Source organism: Eptatretus burgeri, chromosome 18 (genome assembly GCF_056783735.1).
Source record: "Eptatretus burgeri isolate ZD-2024b chromosome 18, Ebu_testis_v1, whole genome shotgun sequence".
NCBI classification, from domain to species: domain Eukaryota; kingdom Metazoa; phylum Chordata; class Myxini; order Myxiniformes; family Myxinidae; genus Eptatretus; species Eptatretus burgeri.
This window is the reverse complement of record NC_140978.1, coordinates 32,497,381-32,520,343: the sequence shown is the minus strand read 5'-3', so window position 1 is coordinate 32,520,343 and position 22,963 is coordinate 32,497,381. Positions and strand designations below refer to the sequence as shown.

Sequence of the window (22,963 nt, the reverse complement as noted above, 5' to 3'; positions counted from 1 at the left end):
AACGTGCGGCGGCCGCAGAGAAACTGAGGTGGCCTCAGGGTGGCCCTTCGCCATTTGGCTATATTTTACAGGCCGTAGGGTCGCCGTGGGATTATAGCGTGGAGTTATAACTTTTTTTCATTTCTACGCTCGTCGTAGCAATTCGACAAGCCGAAACAAAAGAACTGGTAAAAAAAAAAAAAAAAAAGAACCCACTCATTACCGTCCGTCTGGCCAGGTTCGCCATAAGGCTCCCCTGTGGTCGCCTTGCGGGCACCTTAAGGCGACCTTGCGTCTGCCTTTAAAATTCTATGGCTGCCGCAGGGACGCCCTAAGGTCACCGTGCGACATCAAATCGAAGACCGTACGGTACCCCCACGTTTTCGGTCACCACAATTTCTAAATACGCCATGCGGCTCCCCGAAAAATAAAAACATATGTGACTGCTACATTGTGTGACCGTGGAAATACTGCGGCCACCCTATAATTGCTAGTGGCCGTAGATTTTGGAGACTCCACGGCCGCCGTGGCAAATGTGACCTCGGCCTAACCGACCGTGGATACCAATAACTCAACGGCGTGACCTAGGGTCCTCCTGTCTATGGGTTAATCGGGTTACCTAATTAATCACGTGATTTAATTACCGGGGAACCACGCCCTCGGTATGCCTTGTCCAAACCGGATCACTCTATCAGATCACTTTTCCGGATCAGATGCAGCTAAGCGACACTGCCAAGGATGTACCGGCTAAAAGGAAGGAATCGTTGGGAATAAAGTCCCGGCTTGAGTAGGATTCGGACCATGCTGGCCCAATGGGAGAAAAGACAAAAATGAGGAGGGAACATTCCTAATGATTATTTATTAACAAGCAAGCCAGGAAAGGCATGTGGCACAGTGAAGATTTATTGGGTATGTAACGCAGGGAAAGAAGAAAAAGGAGAGAGGTGTGGAGTGCGACAATAATACAAGCAACTTACGAAAGCAGACACAGAGCAGACTTGATGTGAGCTTAATAACAGTAACAACAATAATGATATTCTAGACTTACTGAACAGACAGGTGCCAGCACACTCAGACACACACACAGAAAAATAACCCTCAATGAGAAGGGACTTTTGCAGCCAGGGATGGAGGGGGTTGAGGTTATGCTCTAGGTACCTGGGCGTTTTGGGGGAGGGGATGCTCCGGGGTGCGGTACCCGACAGTAGTCGCGTTGTCTCTGGCCCAAGCCGCACGTGTGGAGCTTGTGTTCTGAAAGAGGAGCTTGAGTGGAGAAGGGTGGAGTCCAGAGTGCGAGGGTGGAGTAGTGGGCGGAGACTAGAAGCAGGAGGTGAGGTCGAGGTCATGTGGGTGGAGACGAGAAGCAGGAACACACCACGTGAAAACACCCACGCACACCACACCACCGAGACTGAGGAGCTTCTCCGTCTATTATAGAACCCGTAGCTCGGGGAGGGGATCATGCCGAATTTGTCGTCATCGCCCGAATCAGGCGCTTTGATTGGCCCCGACCCCTCACGTTGTCCGCCAGCTTGGGCCTGGTTTTGGGTAGACGTTGGTGCAGCAGGCAGATTTACCTCAGGAGTGATCGGATGGGAGGGTACCATGGGTTGTGGTGGAAGCTCAAAGCGACAGTCCAACACGTAGCACACATCGTGGATTTTGCCTCAGAAAAGAAAAGCAGAGTTGGAATGAAATTGAGGGGAAAATGATTTAATAACTCTAACTATTAGATCATCGCAACGCACTCCCTGTTGTCCCACTAAACAAAAGGGAGGGAACTATCTACACGTATATTAATGGAATAACTGTCTTGGGACACCTATCTGTTGTATGCATGCGGTTCTGAGAACCGCAACGATATCCATCAGGCTCTCAACTCTGTTTCACTTGTGGGAGTAGTGTGGATGAGAAAAGTGTAGCAGGCACAGGGACTAGAGCGACTCCAGGAGGGTAGTTCTGGGAAACCCCTCCGTTACATGACACATGAATTTAAAGTGGTAGTGAATGCTCTGGTTTGCACCACGGACGAGGGTGATTTCGGTAAACCGCTCCAGTCCATGACGTGTGATACTCTCCTCTTCCCCCTCCCCCCATTTCCAACCCTTTATAACACTTGTATTAAAAGTTTTGGAAAGGTATGTGGTATTCAGGAGTTATTTTGTTCATTATAAAATGCTGTACTAACTGAAAATAATCTTCCCAGCAATGGATGTTCAGATGAAATAAATAAAAAATCCTCAAATATAACCTTTTTATTTACAGTCTTCTTGTTACAATTTGGAACAGATCACACCTCTAAAATGCATATTTTGACATCAATTTTTCAAAACTTTCCGTGAGAGGAAAGGGTGGGGCGCCCCCAGATCCCCCGAGTAAGGAGTCATTTTGCTCGTTACTTTCCTTTTTTCAAAAGTTCTGCAGTTTCACCCATGGTAGCAGCTGCATTTATGAAGATGTCTTTTTTTTTGTCCCTCTGTCGCATTAAGACTTTCATATATTTTTCTTCCATGGCCAGGGATCTTTCTCTATCACTTTCTTTACATTATTTGTTTTTAATCTTTTTGTACTGTGGAGCCTGGTGTTGGCTTAGTGGTAAGGGTGGTGGTTTGGGATCCTCGGTCCTGAGTTCGAGCCCTGCTGGCCAATGAGTTAGCATCAGGGGGGTTGACTCAGCCTGTCATCCTTCCGAGGTCGGCGAAATGAGCACCAGTACACTGGTAATTATTCCTGCGTGTCGAAGGCGACTAAAGGGTTGGCGTCAGGAAGGGCATCCGGCCATAAAAATTGCCACAAGAAAGGGTACCATGATTGGAGCCCGCAAAAAGCTGACCCCTGCGCAGGGAAAAAGGCTTTAAAATGGTGTGATGATGAATCTTTTCGTACTGCTCTTTATCATCTTCAAGCCCTGACTATTTTCAGTTCTTTAACAGTACCTTCTTTTTTCTAACTGCATTTTCCGTGTTTTCCTTTCACCACCAAGTTTACTTTCCAGATTTCTTCCTCCTTGATGTTCTTCCACACATTTCTGTTTTTTTTTATTTTATTAATTTTTTTATTAATTTTTTTTAATTCCACTGGTTCTACCAGTTCCACTGGTTTTCTTTTTTTTTTCTTTTTACCAGTTCTTTTGTTTCGGCTTGTCGAATTTCTACGCGAACGTAGAAATGAAAAAAGTTATAACTCCGCGTTATAATTCCACGGCGACCTTACGACCTGTAAAATATAGCCATACTGCGTAGGGCCACCCTGAGGCCACCTCAGTTTCTCTGCGGCCACCACACGTTTCTGTCAATTCAGAGGGCGTACGGCCGCCGTATCCTCGCCGTAGAGCAAATGTGACTGAGGCCTAAAGTATCGATTGACACACGAGAGATGCTTTCACGATGACTTCCACCGACGAACTGAATGAACAAAGCGCAAAGAAGCGGGTCAAACAGGTGGGGGAGACGCGTGAACAAACATGAACGCTACGTTGTGTTTGGTTTTTTTTAAAATGTATTAGGTTTTTAGGGCAAAATTTTCTCGAAAAAATTGTTCGGATTCCAATTTGTTCAAACAATGGGGCGTTCGGATTCTGGGGCACCACGGTATATTATAGTTATAGTATATTCAGTTATATATATACTGGTATATTTTTATTTCAGTAAAAAAAAGAACTGGTATATATACCCACTCGTTACAGGGGCTGTCACACCTTGACGATTTAGCCAGCGTATGCCGATTTATGAAAAATTTGTCTAAAACGCTGGCACGCGTCGAATACGTTATGGGTAAGTTGTGTATACGTTAAGAGCACGCTGAAAAAGACTGCCATACGTCGTAGTACGCTGGCTTTAATCGTTGTACTTTGCGTTTTGTCCACAAATTTTAGCATGCTTGAAATTTTACGACGTATGCCGGCATATGGCTCACACGTTCCGCATACGCTGGGAATAAGTTGTAGGCACGTTATGCGATCGTTGGCACACGTCGACACACGTTACTTGTAAGTTACTCATAAGTCGAAACACGTCGAGATAATGCTTAGCGTACCCAAAACTTATTTCTAACCTGAGTAACGTGCTTTGAATCTATGAGTAACGTACGTCCAACGCAAGTTGACGTATTTGATTGACGTCTTCCGGACGACCACATAACTTACTGAACGTGTTTCAAATTTACAGCTACCGTATAATGGCATATTGGCAGCGTTTAAAAAAACAAAAACACAACAACATCAACTTCCGATATTTCGTCACGTGCTGTTACGTCACGTCCGATTGCCTCTTCAGTTTGCTCGTCTTATTCTTAGTTCCTCCTCTGTGAATATTTTCTGTTTGAGGATGTTGTCACGTCGACGTCGAAACTTAAAAGCAAATGTCCGAATATCTATCTATAATTCCAGCAATCTGTCTGTTTGTCTGTCTGTCTGTGACCGCCGTTTCTCGACGACTGCCGGTCCGATCTCATTGAAACTCGCCAGGAATATTGCCGGGGACCCGCGGATGTGCCTTTTCGAGGTTTGATATCGATCGGACGAGAGTTCCCAAGTTGCGGCCATTTATCTGTCGACCAATGACAGGATCGGTGCTATGACGTCAATAATGACGTCACAATTAATGTTTATTTGTTTATTATTTTTTTTTTTTGCACGATCGACGGTCCGATCTGATTTAAACTTGCCAGGAATATTGCCGGGGCCCCGCGGATTTGCTTTTCAAGGTTTGATATTAATCGGACGAGCGGTTCCCAAGTTACAGCCATTTATCTGTCGACCAATGACAGGAACGGTGCTATGACGTCACGAATGACATCACAATTGATGTTTATTTATTTATTTTTTATTATTTCTTTTGCACGATTGAAACTTGCCAGGAATATTGCTGGGGACCCGCAGATGTGCCTTTTCGAGGTTTGAGAGAGAGAGAGAGAGGCTGCACCTACGGGCACTCACCTACGGGCACGCACCTACGGACCCGCCCCTACGGGCCTGTACTAGTATTTTAAAATTCGTGATAGACTAAAAAAAAACAAAAAAAAAACAACAACAACAACAACTTCAGATATTTCGTCACGTGCCTTCACGGAGCCAAGGAGAAAAAAAGAAAATGTGCCTTGACGGAGAAAATAAGTTCCGGGTATGCTAAACATTACCTCGACATGTTTCGACTTATGAGTAACTTACAAGGAACTTGTGTCGACGTGTGTCAACGATCGCATATCGTGCCTACAACTTATTCCCAGCGTAGCGGAACGTGTGAGCCATACGGCGAGTACGTCGTAAAATTTTCAGCATGCTTGAAATTTCACGACGTACAAGGCGTATTACGACGTGTGGCAGTGTTTTTCAGCGTGCTCTTAACGTATACACAACTTACCGATTAAAGTATTCGACGTGTGCCAGCGTTTTAGACAAAATTTTCAGAGGTTGGCATACGCTTGCTAAATCGTCAAGGTGTGACTGCGATGTTGACACTTCCAATTCTCAGGCGGTTATGATTTAAATCAGAGAGCAGCAGCTTTTTAATAGGCTACGCCACGTGATCGTCGGCGATACGTGCAGCGCGCTATGCATACGTTAGACTATCGTTGGGCATAGGTTGTGAACGCCGACAACACGCAAATCATTCGTTGGTCTAAGTTATCTATATGTGATTAAAACGTTCTGTGTACGTTGCGAATACGTTATGCATACGTCCAACTCGTTATGAATACGTCAAACTTTTTTAAAAACATCAAAATTTCAGCGTACGCCAACGTTTTACATCCATTTTTATACTGTTACGGCTGTGGAAATTGGCAAACCACCATCCAGGTCCCGTAGGTGAGGTATCTCTAAGTACCTGTGTAGTTAGCTCCGAACCCGTTGTTTAGAGGGAATTAATGTGATTCATTCAGGCTGCATCGCTTTGAGTCAGTCGTTCTTCTTTTTCTATCTTTTATTTCAAACAAAAACCAACAAGGGGCTAGGTGGCTTTTCGCGCCGTTCTTCTCCACGCTTGGTGTGAGGGAGGAGAAGCGGGGTGGGGGCAGCTGGCGCCCGATTGGTGGATGCACGGTGCGACACGGCCAGGGAGGAGGAACGCCCCTCTTCGAGACCTTTCTCGAAGCGCCTCGAAGGGGGGTGGAGAAAAGAACGGGGCGGAGCAACAGGCGGAGCTCCGGGATATAAAAGTCGGAGACTGGTGAAGCAGTTTTGTGGATGCTCTTGCTCGGTGGATATTCTTGCTGCGTGGTTGCTCTCGCTCTCGTCTTCCGGCTCGCTCGTCCTGGTGGCCGCTGGCCTGATCTTTTGTGGGGCAGTTGCAAGACCCCGCTGGCAGGAAGGAGCGTCCGCCATTCCCCTCTCCCGACTTCGGGCATCCACGTTCCCCCCCCCCCACCCCTCTATCCGTGCTGGGATAGCGCCGAACATTCGGTCCGTGGCGTCGAGTGGCCCTCACGTGCAGGCGTGAGGCACGCAGGAGAGGACTCGCCTACCACGCCAGGGAACGGAGTTGCGGCCAGGCGGGACCACGTCGACGGACGTAGGAGAGGGACTCGACGGCCCAAAAGGGAAGTCACCATTTCTTTTCGGGGTTTTTTTGTATGGAACTTGTGGCGCCGTGTCTTGTGAAGTAAAACTGTATAAGTGTTGCCGTGTGTCGGTCTTAGTCGGTTGTAGCTCTGCGTCGTCGTTGCTTTATTGTTTTTCTTCTTGCATTTGCTTTATGTGCATTCTGATCCTGTTTGGCTGTATATGTGTGCTCTCCGTGTGTCATGTGAATAAAGTGCTTGTGTGAAGTTGTTTGTTGTTTCGCTGCATCCTTCCCTTTGTTGAATCTCCATCTTGCTTCACGTAAAGGGTTCGTAGTGGGCTTAATACGCCTGATAAGTAATCGGAACCGTCAAGGCCGACGATAACACCGCTCGGTTATCCCGATAGTACGGAACGGACCGCTTAAGCGGCCTGTGTCCGGAGTCGACCTGCGCGAGGTGCGATCGCCCGGTTTACCATCCGCGTGGGTACTTAGGTAGGTCGAGTTTGGCGAACAACCCTATCCCACGCGGGTGGCCGATTTGGCACGATTGTGGTGAGGCCGAAAGGCCCACCCATGACTGGCTCCCGGCATTAGTCCTAGAGGGTCACGACAGAATTGTCCGTCCGGTGGGCGATGTGCCGCGATTCGAGTCACGTGGCCGATCGCACGCCGGCGGGCGTGAATTCACAACACTGCTGTCAGAGAGCGGGAAAACAAACTCTCCTGTCTCCAGCTAAATTCACGGGAATTGGTCCAGGGGTGAGAGGAGCGACCCCCGATTCCCTCCAAATTACGAGCGATTAAAATTAACCCCTTACGAGAAATAAGATTGAGTCTCAAGGCGAGCGGGTGCCGGGGGTATGAGAAATGTATATGTGTAGTAATGTACAATCCATGGTCCAGGATGGAATCCCCGTGCAGGACATAGGTGTACAGGACGAACTCCCCCAACTGAACCCAGAGCCCGAAATAGGTGCGGCGGCGGCCGCGGTGTATGACACCTCCCCTCCCCCTCTCCACCAAAACCCCCCGATCCTGGCCGAATCGGCTCAGCCGAGTGCACCCGACATGGCCCAGCTATGCGCCATGCTGGCAGGAATGAACGCAAATATGCAGGCAATGAATGCCAAGATGGATGGAAACGCACTCAAAATAGATGGAGTGAACGAAAAACTGGATTACATGAATGCGAAAATGGATGCGAACATGCAAGCATTCAGGAGCGATATGCGGACACTGCGGGGTGAAACGCAGAGCGTGGGGCAATGCCTGCAGGCGGGCATGAAGGCGACAACGGTGGAGCTCAAAATGGCGACGCCACGTGTGGGAGCGAACGAGCTGGAGGGGAGTGCAACGGCTGTCAGGCCCGCGGTGAAGGCGGGAACAAAAAAAATAATTCGGGAGACGTGTTGGGCGAGAAGTGTCAAGGTGACTGAAACTGTGACGCAAGGGGAAAAACTAATCGGGGTAACGGAGACCGAAACGTGTGAGACGAGACACGAGGTGACGACGGAAAGAATAAAATGTATAGAGACACGGGAGATAGAGGATGAATTGGACGGGGTTAGAGACGCGCACACACACACACACACACACACACACACACACACACACACACACACACACACACACACACACACACACACACACACACACACACACACACACACACGGAGTTAGTGGAGGATGATGAGGGTGAGCTCGCGGAACGTGTAGGGACCCGTTGCGAGCAGTTGGATAGCCTCCTTCGGGAACGGAGGGAGCCACTATGCTCCCTTGAGGCGACTCACGACAAGGTGGGTTCGGTCGTGCTTTGCGAGGTCGAGGGGAGGAGTGCTGTGGACGGGGAGGAGTTTGAGAGCTTGGGGGATATAGAGGCCCCGGGAAACCTTGGGGTGGCACAAATCCCCAGTGTGGTTGTCCCTGTGTGTGGTGGTGCAAGGTGTGAGTGCGCCCCCGTGTGTGAGTGGTGTGGTGGCAAGTGTGCCGAAGGGCGTGCTTCCCAGCACGCCGTGTGTGGATGAGGTACCGCGGGTGAGTGCCCCCGCGTGTGAGTGGTATGGTGTGTGTGTGTAAGGTCGCTGGGTGTAGGAGAGCGGTATGAGAGGGAGATGACTGTGGGCATACGTGAGCATGCAGCCGCGTCTCCCGGTGTGAATGTGAGTTTAATGGAGTGCAGTGTGAGCGTCGTGGCACGCGGGAGTGCGTGTGTTAAATGGCGATGGAGACTGCGACAGAGGGGCAAAAGCCGAGTGGCGGCTGTAGTTGGATTGGTAACCGTGCCGGGTTCACCCAGCAGCCAGCGCGCGGTCCGAACCGTGCAACGCACGAGGCCGCCACGTGCTCGCTTGCGGGAGTGAAACCCGGTCCGGAAACGCCAGCATTGGATTTGCTGATCCCGCGGACGGACAAAGTGTAGGCAGGATTACGGATTTGGACCGGATGGGTTCTCCACGTGGGCGTGTGTTAAGCTCCAACGGGCAAAGCACATGTGTTAGCGTGGGGAACCCCTCGAGACGTGAGGCTTGTTTTTTTTTATGCGCCGGGTGACGTCATGGCTGCGTGTATGGTTGGAATCCGGCAGGAGGATAAATCCCTGCCGGATGGTACCGTCCAAGAGGGATGATGGACGCGAACAACTGCCATGACGTCACGCCAAAGGTGTGCGGCTGTGAATTGCCGCGCTGGTGCGCAGGTTGCGAGTTACCGCGCTGGTGCTGCGCAATAAAAAAACAGCAAGCCTCGCTTTTGGGTGAACAGGATTCCTGGGCAAGGGGTGGATGATCCCCTTGGCCAGGGCACAGGATGACACTAGTTAGGGGGAAGGGTTAACTTAGTTAGACCGGCTCCATGGGGCAGGGGTAAGTCCTCATGGGGCCCGTGGAATGGATTAGGTAGAGGGATTGTTAGTCAGATTTAGGATGGGAGATGGAAATGATTTTTAGGGGTTTGAGGACAGTGACAGACTGTGGATGTGTAGAGGGGACGTAGTTTAGCAACGTAGTGTTAAATGGAACGTGCTGTAGTTTAAGGGACGACGTGGGAGCACGAGTTAGTTAGGGGATGTAGTTAGAAGGATGGCAGAGTTCAGCGGTGTGCGTGTTGAAGAGTTGGTGAGTTGGTGAGTTGTGTGGAGTCGTGTTGAGTGAGTGAGGCCAGTGGGTCTGTGTGAGTGGAGCGAATGTGGAATGCATGGTGCGATGAGTGATTGGGGGGGGAGGAGTGACTCCCGCCCAAGGGACCCCGGGGTCAGTGTAGTGTGAGTTAGTGGGTTCGTTAAATTGACAAAATGGAAGTGGTTTTGTTGTTGGTGGGAAAGTAGGCTCGAAACCCGTTTGGAGGGGTGCAGGAGCCCTGTTGACGGGCTGGGAGCGTGGCTGCGAAAGGTGAGTATCGCTGAGTGGGTACCCCGGGCACCAGGCTAGTTGGCCGTAGTAGGCCAAGGGCCCATGGGGGGCCGGGATAGCGTAGTGGGCACGGGTGCACCTGAATGATGCGGGAGCCCGGGGTGCCATTTGCCACGTGGGCAGTGTTGTGGGCACGGGTGACCCTCGAAAAGGGGCCTGGGAAGCCAGCCTGCCACGTGAGCGTTTCAAGGGAGTTGCCATGGAGGGCACTCCCCGGTGTTGAGGGAGCTGGTAGGCTCGGAGGCAGTGTAGTGCCTGGGGGTGCCATCGTCGGAGAATCGGCAGAGGGTAATGCCTGCCAAGGGGAGCCACACGTCCCAGCCATGAGACCGTGTGAGTGCACGGGAAGAAAATTGGGGGGCGAGGCCCGAAATTGCAAGGACACCAACACAGGCGACGGGAATCTGGGTTGTTAGAACCAATAGTTTAAGCGTGAGGCGCTTGTTGAAAGCCCCGGGGTAGTTTAACAGTTAAATGGATAGGGTAGATTAGGAAGTGTGCCCCTCCGCACCATCCATCCCTTTGCTCTCGTTGTGGGCTGCTGGACCCACTTTGGGTTAGATCGCTGAAGTCTGGGGAGGCCATCTTGAGGCTTGATTTGGGCCTCGACACAGGACACTAGCTCTCCCTTCTTTTCCTCCGGGAAGGGAACATAGGGGTTGGGAGTAGGCTAGTTGACGAGATAGGTTAGCCGAACAAGGACGATAAAGGGGGTTAGGGGACGAATTATAGTGGGGAGGAATAAAAATTAAAAAAAATTAAGCTGGGGCTAAATTGGGTTTGACAAATTAAGGTCGTGCGTATGGACAGTGACAGGCAAAGGCAATAGGTTGGGAGGGAGACTGTAGGGTAGGTCCGAGCCCGCCTTCCGAGTGGCCAGCACCACCGCCCTCCCTTCACTGAAAGGCAAAGGCTGGCCAACTTCGTCTGCGGCTGTGTTTCAAGGCCTGTGCCGGCCAGTTCGTCTGCCGGCTGTGTTTTCCTGCAGCGGCCCTGTTCTGACAGCTTTGTATGCCTGTCCACCTTTGCCATGCCATGCCCACTGCCCACATCATCAGTTTGCCCCCGTTCAATTTTGCTTTGCCCCCCCCCCCCTGTTCATTTCCATGTGCGCCAGGATCAAGGCAACAGTTTGCAAGCTCCAAGAACTGTCCTGTTGGCAGCTACAACACGGGCCTGCACCAGCAGCCCGTGCACCGTTGTTTGTTTGCGTCCATCCATCCATCCATCACTTGTGCTCATTGCGTGTGCCACTTGAGCTGGCACAGAGACTGCGCTTGTGCAGCCCATGCACCGTTGTGGTTCACTGGGTTCATTTTAAAAGGGGGAGGCCTTGGACTGCGTGTGAGCATCCGGCCACGTTCCCTATCACCTGCATTGCGTGAGCCAGGGACTGCATGCGAGCAGCCTGGCTTCCTGTGAACTGCTTTTCTTTTTGCAGAGTCCATTGATCCTGGGCCATGGTTTAGTCTAAAATTTGTAAGGTTAAGATGTACTGTAAATATGAGTGTGCCCCCGGCATGTCTGTCTAGCGCCGGCAATTTTATTTAAGTCGTCAGTGTGAGTGGGTTTGTTTTGTTAGTTACTCAGCCCTCAGGTTATTTATTTTGGGGACACGAATACCATGAATGTCGCACTCAGGGATCTGAAGGTAAAACGTACTAGGGGAGAACTACACATGATGGCACACGAGCATTTGACGACTCGGGACGAGTCTGTAAAAATGGGGAGGGGGTAGTGTTACGGCTGTGCAAATTCCCAAACCACCATCCAGATCCCGTAGGCGAGGTATCTCTAAGTACCTGTGTCGTTCTCTCCGAACCCGTTGTTTAGAGGGAATTAATGTGATTCATTCGGGCTGCGACGCTTTGAGTCGGTCGTTCTTCTTTTTCTATCTTTTATTTCAAACAAAAACCAACAAGGGGCTCGGTGGCTTTTCGCGCCGTTCTTCTCTGCGCTTGGTGTGAGGGAGGAGAAGCGGGGTGGGGGCAGATGGCTCCCGATTTAGTGGATGCGCGGTGTGACGTGGCCAGGGAGGAGGAACGCCCCTCTTCGGGACCTTTCTCGAAGCGCTTCGAAGGGTGGTGGAGAAAAGAACGGGGCGGAGCAACAGGGCGGAGCTCCGGGATATAAAAGTCGGAGACGGGCGAAGCAGTTTTGTGGATGCTCTTGCTCGGTGGATATTCTTGTTTCGTGGTTGCTCTCGCTCTCGTCTTCCGGCTCGCTTGTCCTGGTGGCCGCTGGCCTGGTCTTTTGTGGGGCAGTTGCAAGACCCCGCTGGCGGGAAGGAGCGTCCGCCATTCCCCTCTCCCGACTTCGGGCATCCACGTTTCCCCCCCCCCCTTCTATCTGTGCCGGGATAGCGCCGAACACTCGGTCCGTGGCATCGAGCGGCCCACACGTGCAGGCGCGAGGCACGCAGGAGAGGAGTCACCTACCATGCCAGGGCACGGAGTCGCGGCCAGGCGGGACCACGTCGACGGACGTAGGAGAGGGACTCGACGGCCCAAAAGGGAAGTCACCATTTCTTTTCAGATTTTTTTTTGTATGGAACTTGTGGCGCCGTGTCTTGTGAAGTAAAACTGTATAAGTGTTGCCGTGTGTCGGTCTTAGTCGGTTGTAGCTCTGCGTCGTCGTTGCTTTATTGTTTTTCTTCTTGCATTTGCTTTATGTGCATTCTGATCCTGTTTGGCTGTATATGTGTGCTCTCCATGTGTCGTGTGAATAAAGTGCTTGTGTGAACTTGTTCCCCGTTTCGCTGCGTCCTTCCCTTTGTTGAATCTTTATCTTGCTTCACGTAAAGGGTTCGTAGTGGGCTTAATACACCCGATAAGTAATCGGAACCGTCGAGGCGGACGATAACACCGCTCTGTTATCCCGATAGTACGGAACGGACCGCTTAAGCAGCCCGTGTCCGGAGTCGACCTGCGGCGAGGTGCGATCGCCCGGTTTACCATCCGCGTGGGTACTTCGGTAGGTCGATTTTGGCGAACAACCCTATCCCACGCGGGTGGCCGATTGGCACGATCGTGGTGAGGCCGAAAGGCCCACCCGTGACTAGCTCCCGGCGTTGGTCCGAGAGGGTCATGACAGAATTGTCCGTCCGGTGGGCGACGTGCCGCGATTAGACTCGCGTGGCCGATCGCACGCCGGCGGGCGCGAATTCGCAACAATACGTTGCCATTGCTGGCTAAAACTTCAAGGTGTGATAGGGCCTTAACGTCCGTCTGGCCGCACGTTCGCCTTAGGGCCCGCTGTGGTCGCTTTGCGGGCACCTTGCGTCTGCCTTGAAAATTCTATGGGCTCCGCAGCGACACCCTAAGGTCACCGTGCGACATCAAATCAAAGACCGTACGGCACTCCCACGTTTTCAGGCTCCACAATTTATAAATACGCCGTGCGGCTATCCGAAAAATAAAAACATATGTGACTGCTACATTCTGTGACCGTGGAAATACTGTGGCCACCGTATAATTGCTGGTGGCCGCAGATTTTGGAGACCCCACGGCCGCCGTGGCAAATGTGACTTAGGCCTAAGGAACCACACTGTGCATATCGAAGAGTTAGAAGCCAAAGCAAGGGTGGAGTGTGTGGAGATAAGAAAGGAATTAGAAAAAAAAGCTTCTGAGTTGTGGAAACACCAAAACAAAGAGACGGGATTACAAAACGAGCTGAGGATGTTGAGAGAGAAAAGAAAGAGAGCGGAGAATGATACGTTAAGGAACCACACTGTGCAGATCGAACAGTTAGAAGCCAAAGCAAGGTTGGAGTGTGCGGAGATGAGAAAGGAATTATGGAAAAAAGCTTCTGAGTTACAGAAACACCAAAGCAAAGAGGGAATTGCAAAACGAACTGAGGATGTTGAGAGGAAAGGAAGATAACGGAGAATGAAACGTTAAGCAACCACACTGCAGATCAAACGGCTGGAAGCCAGAGCAAGACTAAAGAAGAGGAAACAAGAAAGAGTAGTGAAAGAGCAACGAATGAAGCAAAAAAAGGAGATTAACCAATTGAAGGAAACCCCGAGATTGGAGAAGGAAGAACATGAGAGACAGTGGGAGAGGAAACAAGGAAGAGTCGTGAAAGAACAACGAATTAAATGAAGCGGGAAAAGGAGCTTGGCCAGTTGAAGGAAACTATGAGATTGGAGAATGAAGAGCATGAGGAACGGTGGGGTAGAAAACAAAAACAATATGAATTTGAAATTAACCAACTCAAGGAGAGAGCAAAGTTAGAGTCCACGGAGATGGAAAAACTCTGGAAAGATAACGAACAACTCAAAAAGCTCGAAGAGGAAGAACGACTCAAATGGAGCCAGGAAGTAGAACACCACAATAATAGGGGATGTGTGACATCACCACAGGGAGGAACGTTAGTGGTGCGGGACTTGATTGACATCACTCGTCGGATGAAACAACAATTCGGGCAAACCCTGAAAATGGAGACTGGAAATAATAACGGGAGCCCGGGTGACTGAAACGTGTAAGACGAGACACGAGGTTACGACGTCCGAAAAAATCAAAAGAGACGAAAAGCCAGGAAGAGACTGAGGTAATGAACGAGGTCACGGAAACTGAGACGCGGGAGATGGAAACGGTAGAGGAGAGACGACACGATAAAGACGGGGTGAAAGACGAGCACACGCACATGGAGTTAGCGAGGGACAATGGGGGTGAGCTGGTGGAATGTGTCATGACCCGGTACAAGCAGCAGGATAGCCTTCATCAGGAATGAGGGGAGGGAATATTCCCCCTTGAAGCGGATCGCAACCAGGTGAGTCCGGTCGAGCTTTGCGAGTTAAAGGGGGCGAGTGCTGTGAATGGGTACACGGAGCTTGGGGGGTATGGACGCCCCGGGACCCCTTGTGGTAGCGCAAATCCCCAGCGTGGTTGTTCCGGTGTGTGTGGTTTCGAAAGGTGTGCTGAAACGTGCGCATAGCGTGAGTGAAAGGCCTTGTGTGAAAGAAACCGCATGTGTGAGGTCGCGGTATGAGAGTGAAATGGCGGTTGGTATGCGGGAACACGCAACCGCATGCCTGAGTGAAAGTGTCGTGGAGAGGTGTGTGTGCGTCAGGGCACGTGGGAGCGTGGGTGTGAAATGGCGACGACGACGGCACCAGACGAGGGACAAAGGCCGAGTAGTGGCCGTAGCCGTTTCGAGGACCGCGCCGGGTTTGCACACCAGCTTGCACGGGGTCTGTGCTTTGCTATGCACGAGGCCGCCACGTGTGCGCCTGTGCGAGTGAAATCCAGTCTGGAAACGCACGCGGTGGATGTTAGCGGATCCCGCGGACGGACAGAAGCTAGGCTGGGATAGTGAATTTGGAACGGATGGGTTCTTCAGGTGAGCGTGTGTGTAAAGCTCCGACGAGCCGAACGCATGTGCTCACGTGGGAAACCCCTCGAAACGCGAGGTTTGCTTTGGATGCGCAGGGTGACGTCGTGGCTGCATGGTTGGAATCCGGCAGGAGGGGAATCCCTGCCGGATGTTACCATCCGAGAAGGGACGAGGTGCGCGAAGCGCAAACTGCTGCCATGACGTCACGGGGAAAGAGCGCAGGTTGCGAGTTGCCACGCTGGTGCGCGCATAGAAAAAAGAGAGAAAAGCAAGCCTCCCCGTTTCAGGTAAACAGGATTCCCAGGCAGAGGGTGGAAGACCCCTTTGCTGGGGCACAGGAATGGAACTAGTTTGGGGGATGGGTTAGTTTAGTTAGACCGGCTTCATGGGGCAGGGATAAGTCCTGATGGAGCCCGTGGAATGGATTAATTCGAGGGACGTCAGTTGAGATTTAGGATGGGAAATGGGAACCATAATTTTTGATTTTTGGAGACAAAGACAGAGTTTGGATGTGTAGTGGGGATGTAGCTTAGCTACGTGGATTAAATGGAACGTGCTGTAGTGTATTGGATGACAAGGGAGTTAGGGGATTTCGTGAGAAGAATGGCAGTATTCAGCGATGGGTTGAAATGGAAAATGTACTTGATGAGTGAGTGAGGGCCAGCGGGCCTGTGTGTTATGGAGTGAATGTGAAATGCATGGTGTGATGAGTGATTGGGGGGATGAGTGATTCCTGGGGGTCAGTGTAAAGTGAGTTAGTGGGTTAGTCAAATTGACAAAATGGAGGTCGGTTTGCTGTTGGTGCGAATGTAGGCTCGAAACCTGTTTGGAGGGTTGCATGAGTCCTGTTGACCGGCTGAGAGCGTGGCTGTGAACGGTGAGTATCACCTAGTGGGTACCCAGGGCACCGGGCTAGTCGGCCGCGGTAGGCCAAGGGTCCAAGAGGGGCTGGGATAGCGTTGTGGGCAGTGTCGTGGGCACGGGCACCCAGGGAAAGGGCCCGTGGCGCCAGCCTGCCCCGTGAGCATCGAGGGGGAGTAGCCAGGGAGGGCACTCCCCAAGTTTTAGGGAGCTGGTGGGCTTGGAGGCAGTCGCAGGGCCCGGGGGTGCCGTAGTCGGAGAATCGGCAGAGGGTAGTTCCTGTCAAGGGAGCCACGCGTCCCAGCCACGAAACCGTGCAAGTGCACGACGGAAAATTTGAGGGCAAGGCCCAAAATTGTGAGGACACCAACACAGGCGACAGGAATCATGGTTGGTAGAACCAGTAGATAAAGCGACAGGTGCTTTTGGAAAGCCCCAGGGTAGTTTTGGTGTAATAAATGTTAGGGTAGATAGAGAAGTGTACCCCTCCGCACCATCCATCCCTTTGCTCGTTGTGGGCGCTGGACCCACTTTGGGTTAGATCGCTGAGATCTGCGGAGGCTATTCTGAGGCTTAATTGGGCCTCAAGACAGGACGTGAGCTCTCCCTTATTCCCCTCCAGGAAGGGAACATAGGGGTTGGGAGTAGGCTAGGACATGGTAGGTTAGCCGGACAGAGACAATAATGGGGGTTAGGGAGACGAGTTGTAGAAGGGACAATAAAAAAATAAAATAAAACAAAAAAATATGTTGGGGCTAAATTTGTGTTATGCAAATTAAGGGAGTGGGTATGGACAGAGACAGGCAAAGGCGATTGGTTGGGAGGGAGACAGTAGGGTAGGTCCGAGCCCACTCCAGACTGGTCGGCACCACCGCACTCCCTCCACCAACCTCCAGAACGAGACAAGAGGCCGGCCAGCTTCACCTGCTGGCCTGTTTTGCTACAACGGCCTGTGCCGGCCTTGCCATGCCTTGCCATGCCTTGTCTGCCTGCCTTTGCCTTGACCGCTTGCCTGCTAGCCTTTGTGTTTGCCTTTGCCCCATGTCCATCCATCACCATGTGTGCCAGGATCATCGAGCGAGCTGCAGGGACTGCCCTGTAGGCAGCCGCGTCACGGGACTGCATTGGGCAGCCCGTGCACTGTGTTTGTATCCATCCATCTGCACACGGGGAATGCATTGATGCAGTTCGTGCACCACTCATTTTGGTGCTTGAGTCAGTGCCCATCCAGTGTTCTGCAGGGACTGTCCTGCATGCAGCCGCACATGGGGGCTGCGTTGGTGCAGCTCGGGTGCGGCTTGTGTTCATACCTGCCTTTGTTTCATGAGCCAGAGTCTGCAGTCGGGCAGTCTGGCTCCCTGCTTCTGAAATGGCCTGTGGGATGGCGCATAGCCGCCGGGTTGGGGTGAGGTACCTCCAGCAGCTGAAGACATAAAAAGGTTCATTGACAGACAACGGGGCCTTTTGAACAGGCCCCGAAGACATCCGACCTTCAGCTGCAAAGCGCTCACCCTCAAAATACCGTTGACATTGCTATGTGCCTTTTCCCACAGAGTCCATCAGTCCTGGGCCATGGTTAGTGTAAATTTATGAGTTAAGGTAAATTGTACATGAGTTTGCTCCCCCTGCATGTTTGTCGTAGTGCCGGCAATTTAGTTAAGTCGTCTGCATGAGTGAGTTTGTTTAGTTAGTTACTCAGCCCGTAGGTTATTTACTTTTGGGACACGTATACACAAAATGTCGTACTCAGGGATCCGAAGATAAAACGTACTATGGGAGAACTTGCACATGAAGGCACACGAAAATTTGACGACTCGGGACGAGTCTGGAAAAAGGGGAGGGGGGTAGTGTTACGGTTGTGGAAATTCACAGAACACCATTCAGGCTTCCCAGAGATCAGTTATGTCGGTAAGTCTGTGTTCAGATAGATTTCCCCACCGATGTCTAAAGGGATTATTCGTGTAACCGGGCTGTGATCTTTGAGGTAGTGTTTTTCTTTTGCTATCTTTATTTTGAACCAACCGCCTCTCAACCACCACAACCACCACAACCACCACAACTGCATCTCAACCACAGCCACCTTCTCCACATCCGCATCTCAACAACCACAGCCACCTTCTCCAGAACCGCCTTCACAACAACCATCTTCTCCACAACAACCACCTTTACCACAACGACATCGTGCCATCTCCTAAACCACATATCCTCACAACATAACCAACAACGAACAGCATCGCCTCACCTTCATCTCCATTGCGCCGCCATCTTTGCGCCAGCCATGGCGAGTTCCCCACGAACGGCATCGCCGCCGACAGACGCAGGGGTTCCCTGTTGGGACGGGGGCTGGTGATTTCAGCAACGTCCGCGTGGGGCTGGTGATTCCTGCAACGTCCGCTTTGTTCGAGTTTCGCGACAATTCGGATCAGGATGCCAGGAGGGCGGAGCCAACGGGGGGGGGGGGTCAGAGGTCGGAGGGGAGAGATCAAAACCTCGCCTCACAGACTCCATATAAAGGCGCGCAGAAACGCCAAGAGAGTTCAGTTGAAGTCTGAGTCCAGTTGAAGTCGGTTGGGAGCTGAAGAAGTCTGGGTTCGCCGTGGAGCTCGCTTGAAGAGATTCGGTCTGCGGCCTGTGAGGAGTCGCGTGATGAGCAGGCAGTCGGGATCGTCGCAGCGGAGCTTGGAGTGCAGCCTGCCGTGCCATGCTGAACTGTGGGTCGCTGGAGCGCAGCTGGAGAGGAGTCGCCAACCAGTGGCAAACAGTCCGAGGTGATCGGGCCCCAGGACAGTCTGAACGATGCTGAGGAACGGGCGGACTCTTAAGAGAGCATCAACTCTAAAAGAGCAAAGGCCCGTTCATTCCTCTGAGGCGTTGTCGACTAGGCCCGATCGACCAGGCCGCATGACGAGGCCTGGGCCGAGCCACGGTCAGGCCAGCTGCCGTGTGGACGGGATGCCGAGGAGCGCCCAGCGAGTCACCACGAAGGTGACAGGTAACCAACCCGGCCTCTCTCGGAGCTCTTGCGGTCTTCACAGCTCCGTGAACTATGAAGATCCACGAGGTCCAGTTCTTGCCCTTTTCTTTCCTGGGGTTTTCTTTGAATGAATGTTGTGGTGCCGAGTCCGTTAAGTAGAACTGTTAATAAGTAATTGTACATAATAAATAGACCAACGGTTGTAGTGCTTCTTGTCGTGCTTTTGTTGATTGCATTGCTTTTCTTTGCCTTGCATAAATGCATGCGTGTTTGCCTTGAATATTTGCATGCATATTTGCCTCGCCTAATTGTATGCGTGCATGCCTGCATACGTGCTATAATAATAAATGTCCTTGTGTGAATGTTGACCTGTTTGTTGCATCCTTTCCCTCGATTGAACTGCCATTATGAAGTTCAGAATATAGTTGGTTCTTAATAAACCGATAAGAGAATCGGGTCCGACGGGCTTGGCGATAATCCGCTCGGCAATCGCAACCGGAGCGAGCTGCTTAAGCGGCTCGTTTCCGTACGAGTTCCGTCGAGGTACAATCTCTCGGTAGTCTGCCCGCGCGATTAATTAGGTAAATCGACCTTTCGGCGATCGTAACCTGTAGCGCGGGTAGAGTATTGACAAGGCTGTGGTGTGATTAAAACACACCCGTAGCTGGATTTCGGCATTGTTCCGAAAGCTGCGACTAGGTTTGCCCGTTCGGTGAGCGAGAGCGGCCGTCATTGGCTAAAAGCGGTTGCCCACACGCCGACGGACGGGAAACTACAATACAGTAATACCTTGACATACGAGTTTAATTATTTCTGTGACCGAGCTCGTAACTCGGTTTGCTCGTATATCAAAACAATATTCCCAATTGAAATTATTTAAAATACCATTAATCAGTTCCAGCCCCCCAAAAAACACCCTAATTTCTTTGTTACGTAGTTTTAACAATGAGAAATGTATTTATAATTAATACAAAACATAATACAAAGATAGTAAAATAGAATATAAATAAATAAACTGGTTTTATAAAGTGTATTTACCTTGGAGATGAGACGACTTCGGCTTACGGAAGGTGGAGGTGGTGGCAGTGGTGGCAGAGGAGATTTGAAGGTCTCATCACATGTTATCGCTAGACGTAATTAATACAATTTTTTTATTTTTTTTTATTCACTTTATCGCTAAACTTAATTGCTACAATTTTTTTTTTACATTTTATTTTTTTAATTCTCTTTGCTGTTACACTTAATTGCTACAATTAAGTGTAACGACCCTTTATTGTAATTAATTGCTTAATGACCCTACTCAACGAGATAACCAAGAGAAATGAACGAGTGAGTGGTGGGAGATGCGCTTGTTCGCTTGCTCGGCTGCGCGCGTCTCAAAGCTCTCTCCACTCGTAACTCGGATCTAGACTCGTAACGCAAAGCAAAAAATCATCCGAGCAACGGCTCGTAACTCGGAATACTCGTAAGTTAGTGCACTCGTATGTCAAGGTATTACTGTATATGTATATATATATATATATATATATATATATATATATATATATATATATATATATATATATATATATATATATATATATATATATATATATATATACACACACACACACATATTTGAGGACATTATGATTGTAATGGGTACAAGGGTATTATATAGAAACATGCTGCCTGTCCTTTATATCTTTGGAATGCTATTTCTGTAGGAACAAGGTAGCCAAGGTGCAAATTCTGCCGGAGCAGCTGCAATCACCGTGCCTCTCCTCGATTAGCTGTGCTTCTCTACGTGGATTTTCTTGTACCTCGAGCAAGCCTCACTCCTTGTATAGAGTAAGTATGCGTTGCACAGTCTTGCAGGCTGTATACTCAGGGAGAAAGTGTGCAACAATAGAGGAATAACAAACCTAATTGTTCGCATGATTTATTGCTTGGCTACTTCCTCCTTCCTTTTTTTTATCCCCTGCCGCGTGGCGGAAGGGGGATATTGTTGTCACCCAGGTCGTCCGGCTGTCCTTCCATCTGTCCGGGCGTCAACATTTATAGCTGTGAGTGCGATGACTCATTAACTGTTCACCATATCGATTTGAAATTTGGGTCACAACATGTACCACCTGAAAAGGAAGAACCCTATTGATTTTGGGCATGGCCGGATTCAAGATGGCCGACTGGGGCGGCCATCTTGGAAAAAAAAGCTTTTTGTAATAAATGGAAAACCGCTTATCTGATTTCAATTTATTTTTGGTTACTACGTTCCTTACCCCTGGGGAACTTTTTCGAGATGATGACCAAATGGTGTCTTGTTTCCAATTCACCTCCCTCATTATCTGGAATATGTAGACCTTTTTCATTCAATGGTGGGGGATTCCCCATCTCTGATGGTATATATTTTTTTCCTGTCATCTTCAAAGACTTTTCTTCTGCTTTTAGTATTCTCTCACATTAATATTCCAAACATACAGTATTTTAGCTCTTTCCTTCAAAATAGACTGTTACCTGGAAAATGAGGAGGGATCCATAGTTGGACTGGTAAGCGTAGTATGGTCCGTGAGTTCCATATAGGTTACATTGCCATGTAACGGATCTGTTGGAGCAAGTCGCTTGTTGCACGTGACTGAGGCAGCAGCATATGTAATTTATAGACAGGGTGGATATTATGTATTTGCGAAACCTCTTGTTTGTTGGTGGGGCTCTGTGTGGACGTATTATAGCAGAGGCACATGTGTCACAGGAGTGCAACAAGGCAGATTCCGATCTATCTGGCCTGTTTGTGCCAGTCATTGTGGTGCAGTGGGCTGTCGAGCTCAGAAGAAAAGATGTACGTTTATTTTTTATCGGTGCCGCCCCCTTGGTTGGGACCCGGGAAAAAAAACTCCGCCGAGGAAGAAGGGTAGAAGCTCGGTCAACTCGTATGCATGGGGGTGGAGATGAGAGAGTCCACCAGAGAATGTCCAGCGGAGACTCAACCAAGAGAGGCTCATGTGTGATGATGGAGACCTTGCTTGGAGGAGATGCCTCATGGGTAATTGACCCAAGCTGGGATCACCCTGCGGTTTTGGAGTGCCTGGAAGAAAAAGGAGAAAAGGGCACCACTTGGCCAAGTTGAAGGTCTACCCATCACCAGCCCTGCTCCTTACTGGTTCTCCTTTCCTTCCTCGTCTCGAAAGTGGACACTATTGAGCCCTGTATTCACCCTGCGCATCGTAGAGAAAAGGGAAGTCCCGCCTGCATTATTGTGTCGTCATATAAGTGCAATTTGTGGCCTCTCGTGGGTGAGGATTTGAGCTTTTATTTCTTCTCATTGTATACAAGTTTGTGGGCAAATCTCCTTTTTGTGTCTGTATGACTCGCATGGTTTGTTCTGTTATTGTAGCGTCTTGTTGACCCTCTTCCATGTGCTTTTCATTGTTAAAAAATAAATCCTTTAAAAGGTAAGAAAGTGTGTGTCAGCCATTTGCTTTCCTTTTTTGTTTGCTGTCGTTTCAGCTCATTTGGGCGACCTTGGGGAATGATAAAAGTAAGGTAATATTGAACGTAGTACCTTTTTAAATACAGCTTGGACCATCTCTCTGGACGTAAGGTCCTGGCTCTGAGTAATTCCACATTAATGGGTACTCGGACGCGACAATACCTTTGAAGTTTACCAATCTTACCTTACCATGGTTATAACCTTTTTTGATACGGACCCGAGTTCTAAATGTTTCACCGCATGACCACGAATGCTGATCCACCTTGACTCGATCGATAAACCTTTTGGATCATCTTCAGAAACTAATCTTGCCATCAGCACCCTGATCTGTTTGTGAACATGTCTGCTAATGTAAACATCGCCGATACTTTGAAGATTACGTTGTTGTTCCAGTTGCGTCATGTCTTGAATGCTTTGTTTTCTTCTTTCCCCTTAT

The 22,963-nt window shown here is 50.1% G+C and overlaps 1 protein-coding gene across 1 annotated transcript in view; it reads left to right on the top strand.

Moving 5' to 3' along the window:
- Nucleotides 1–22,963, top strand: part of CRBN (cereblon) — a 65,284-nt gene that overhangs the window by 22,674 nt on the left and 19,647 nt on the right. Inside the window, exon 5 of the mRNA XM_085864231.1 lies at nt 20,768–20,891. Within this exon, the coding sequence (XP_085720357.1) occupies nt 20,768–20,891 (124 nt within the window). The remainder of the gene's footprint in view (nt 1–20,767; nt 20,892–22,963) is intronic.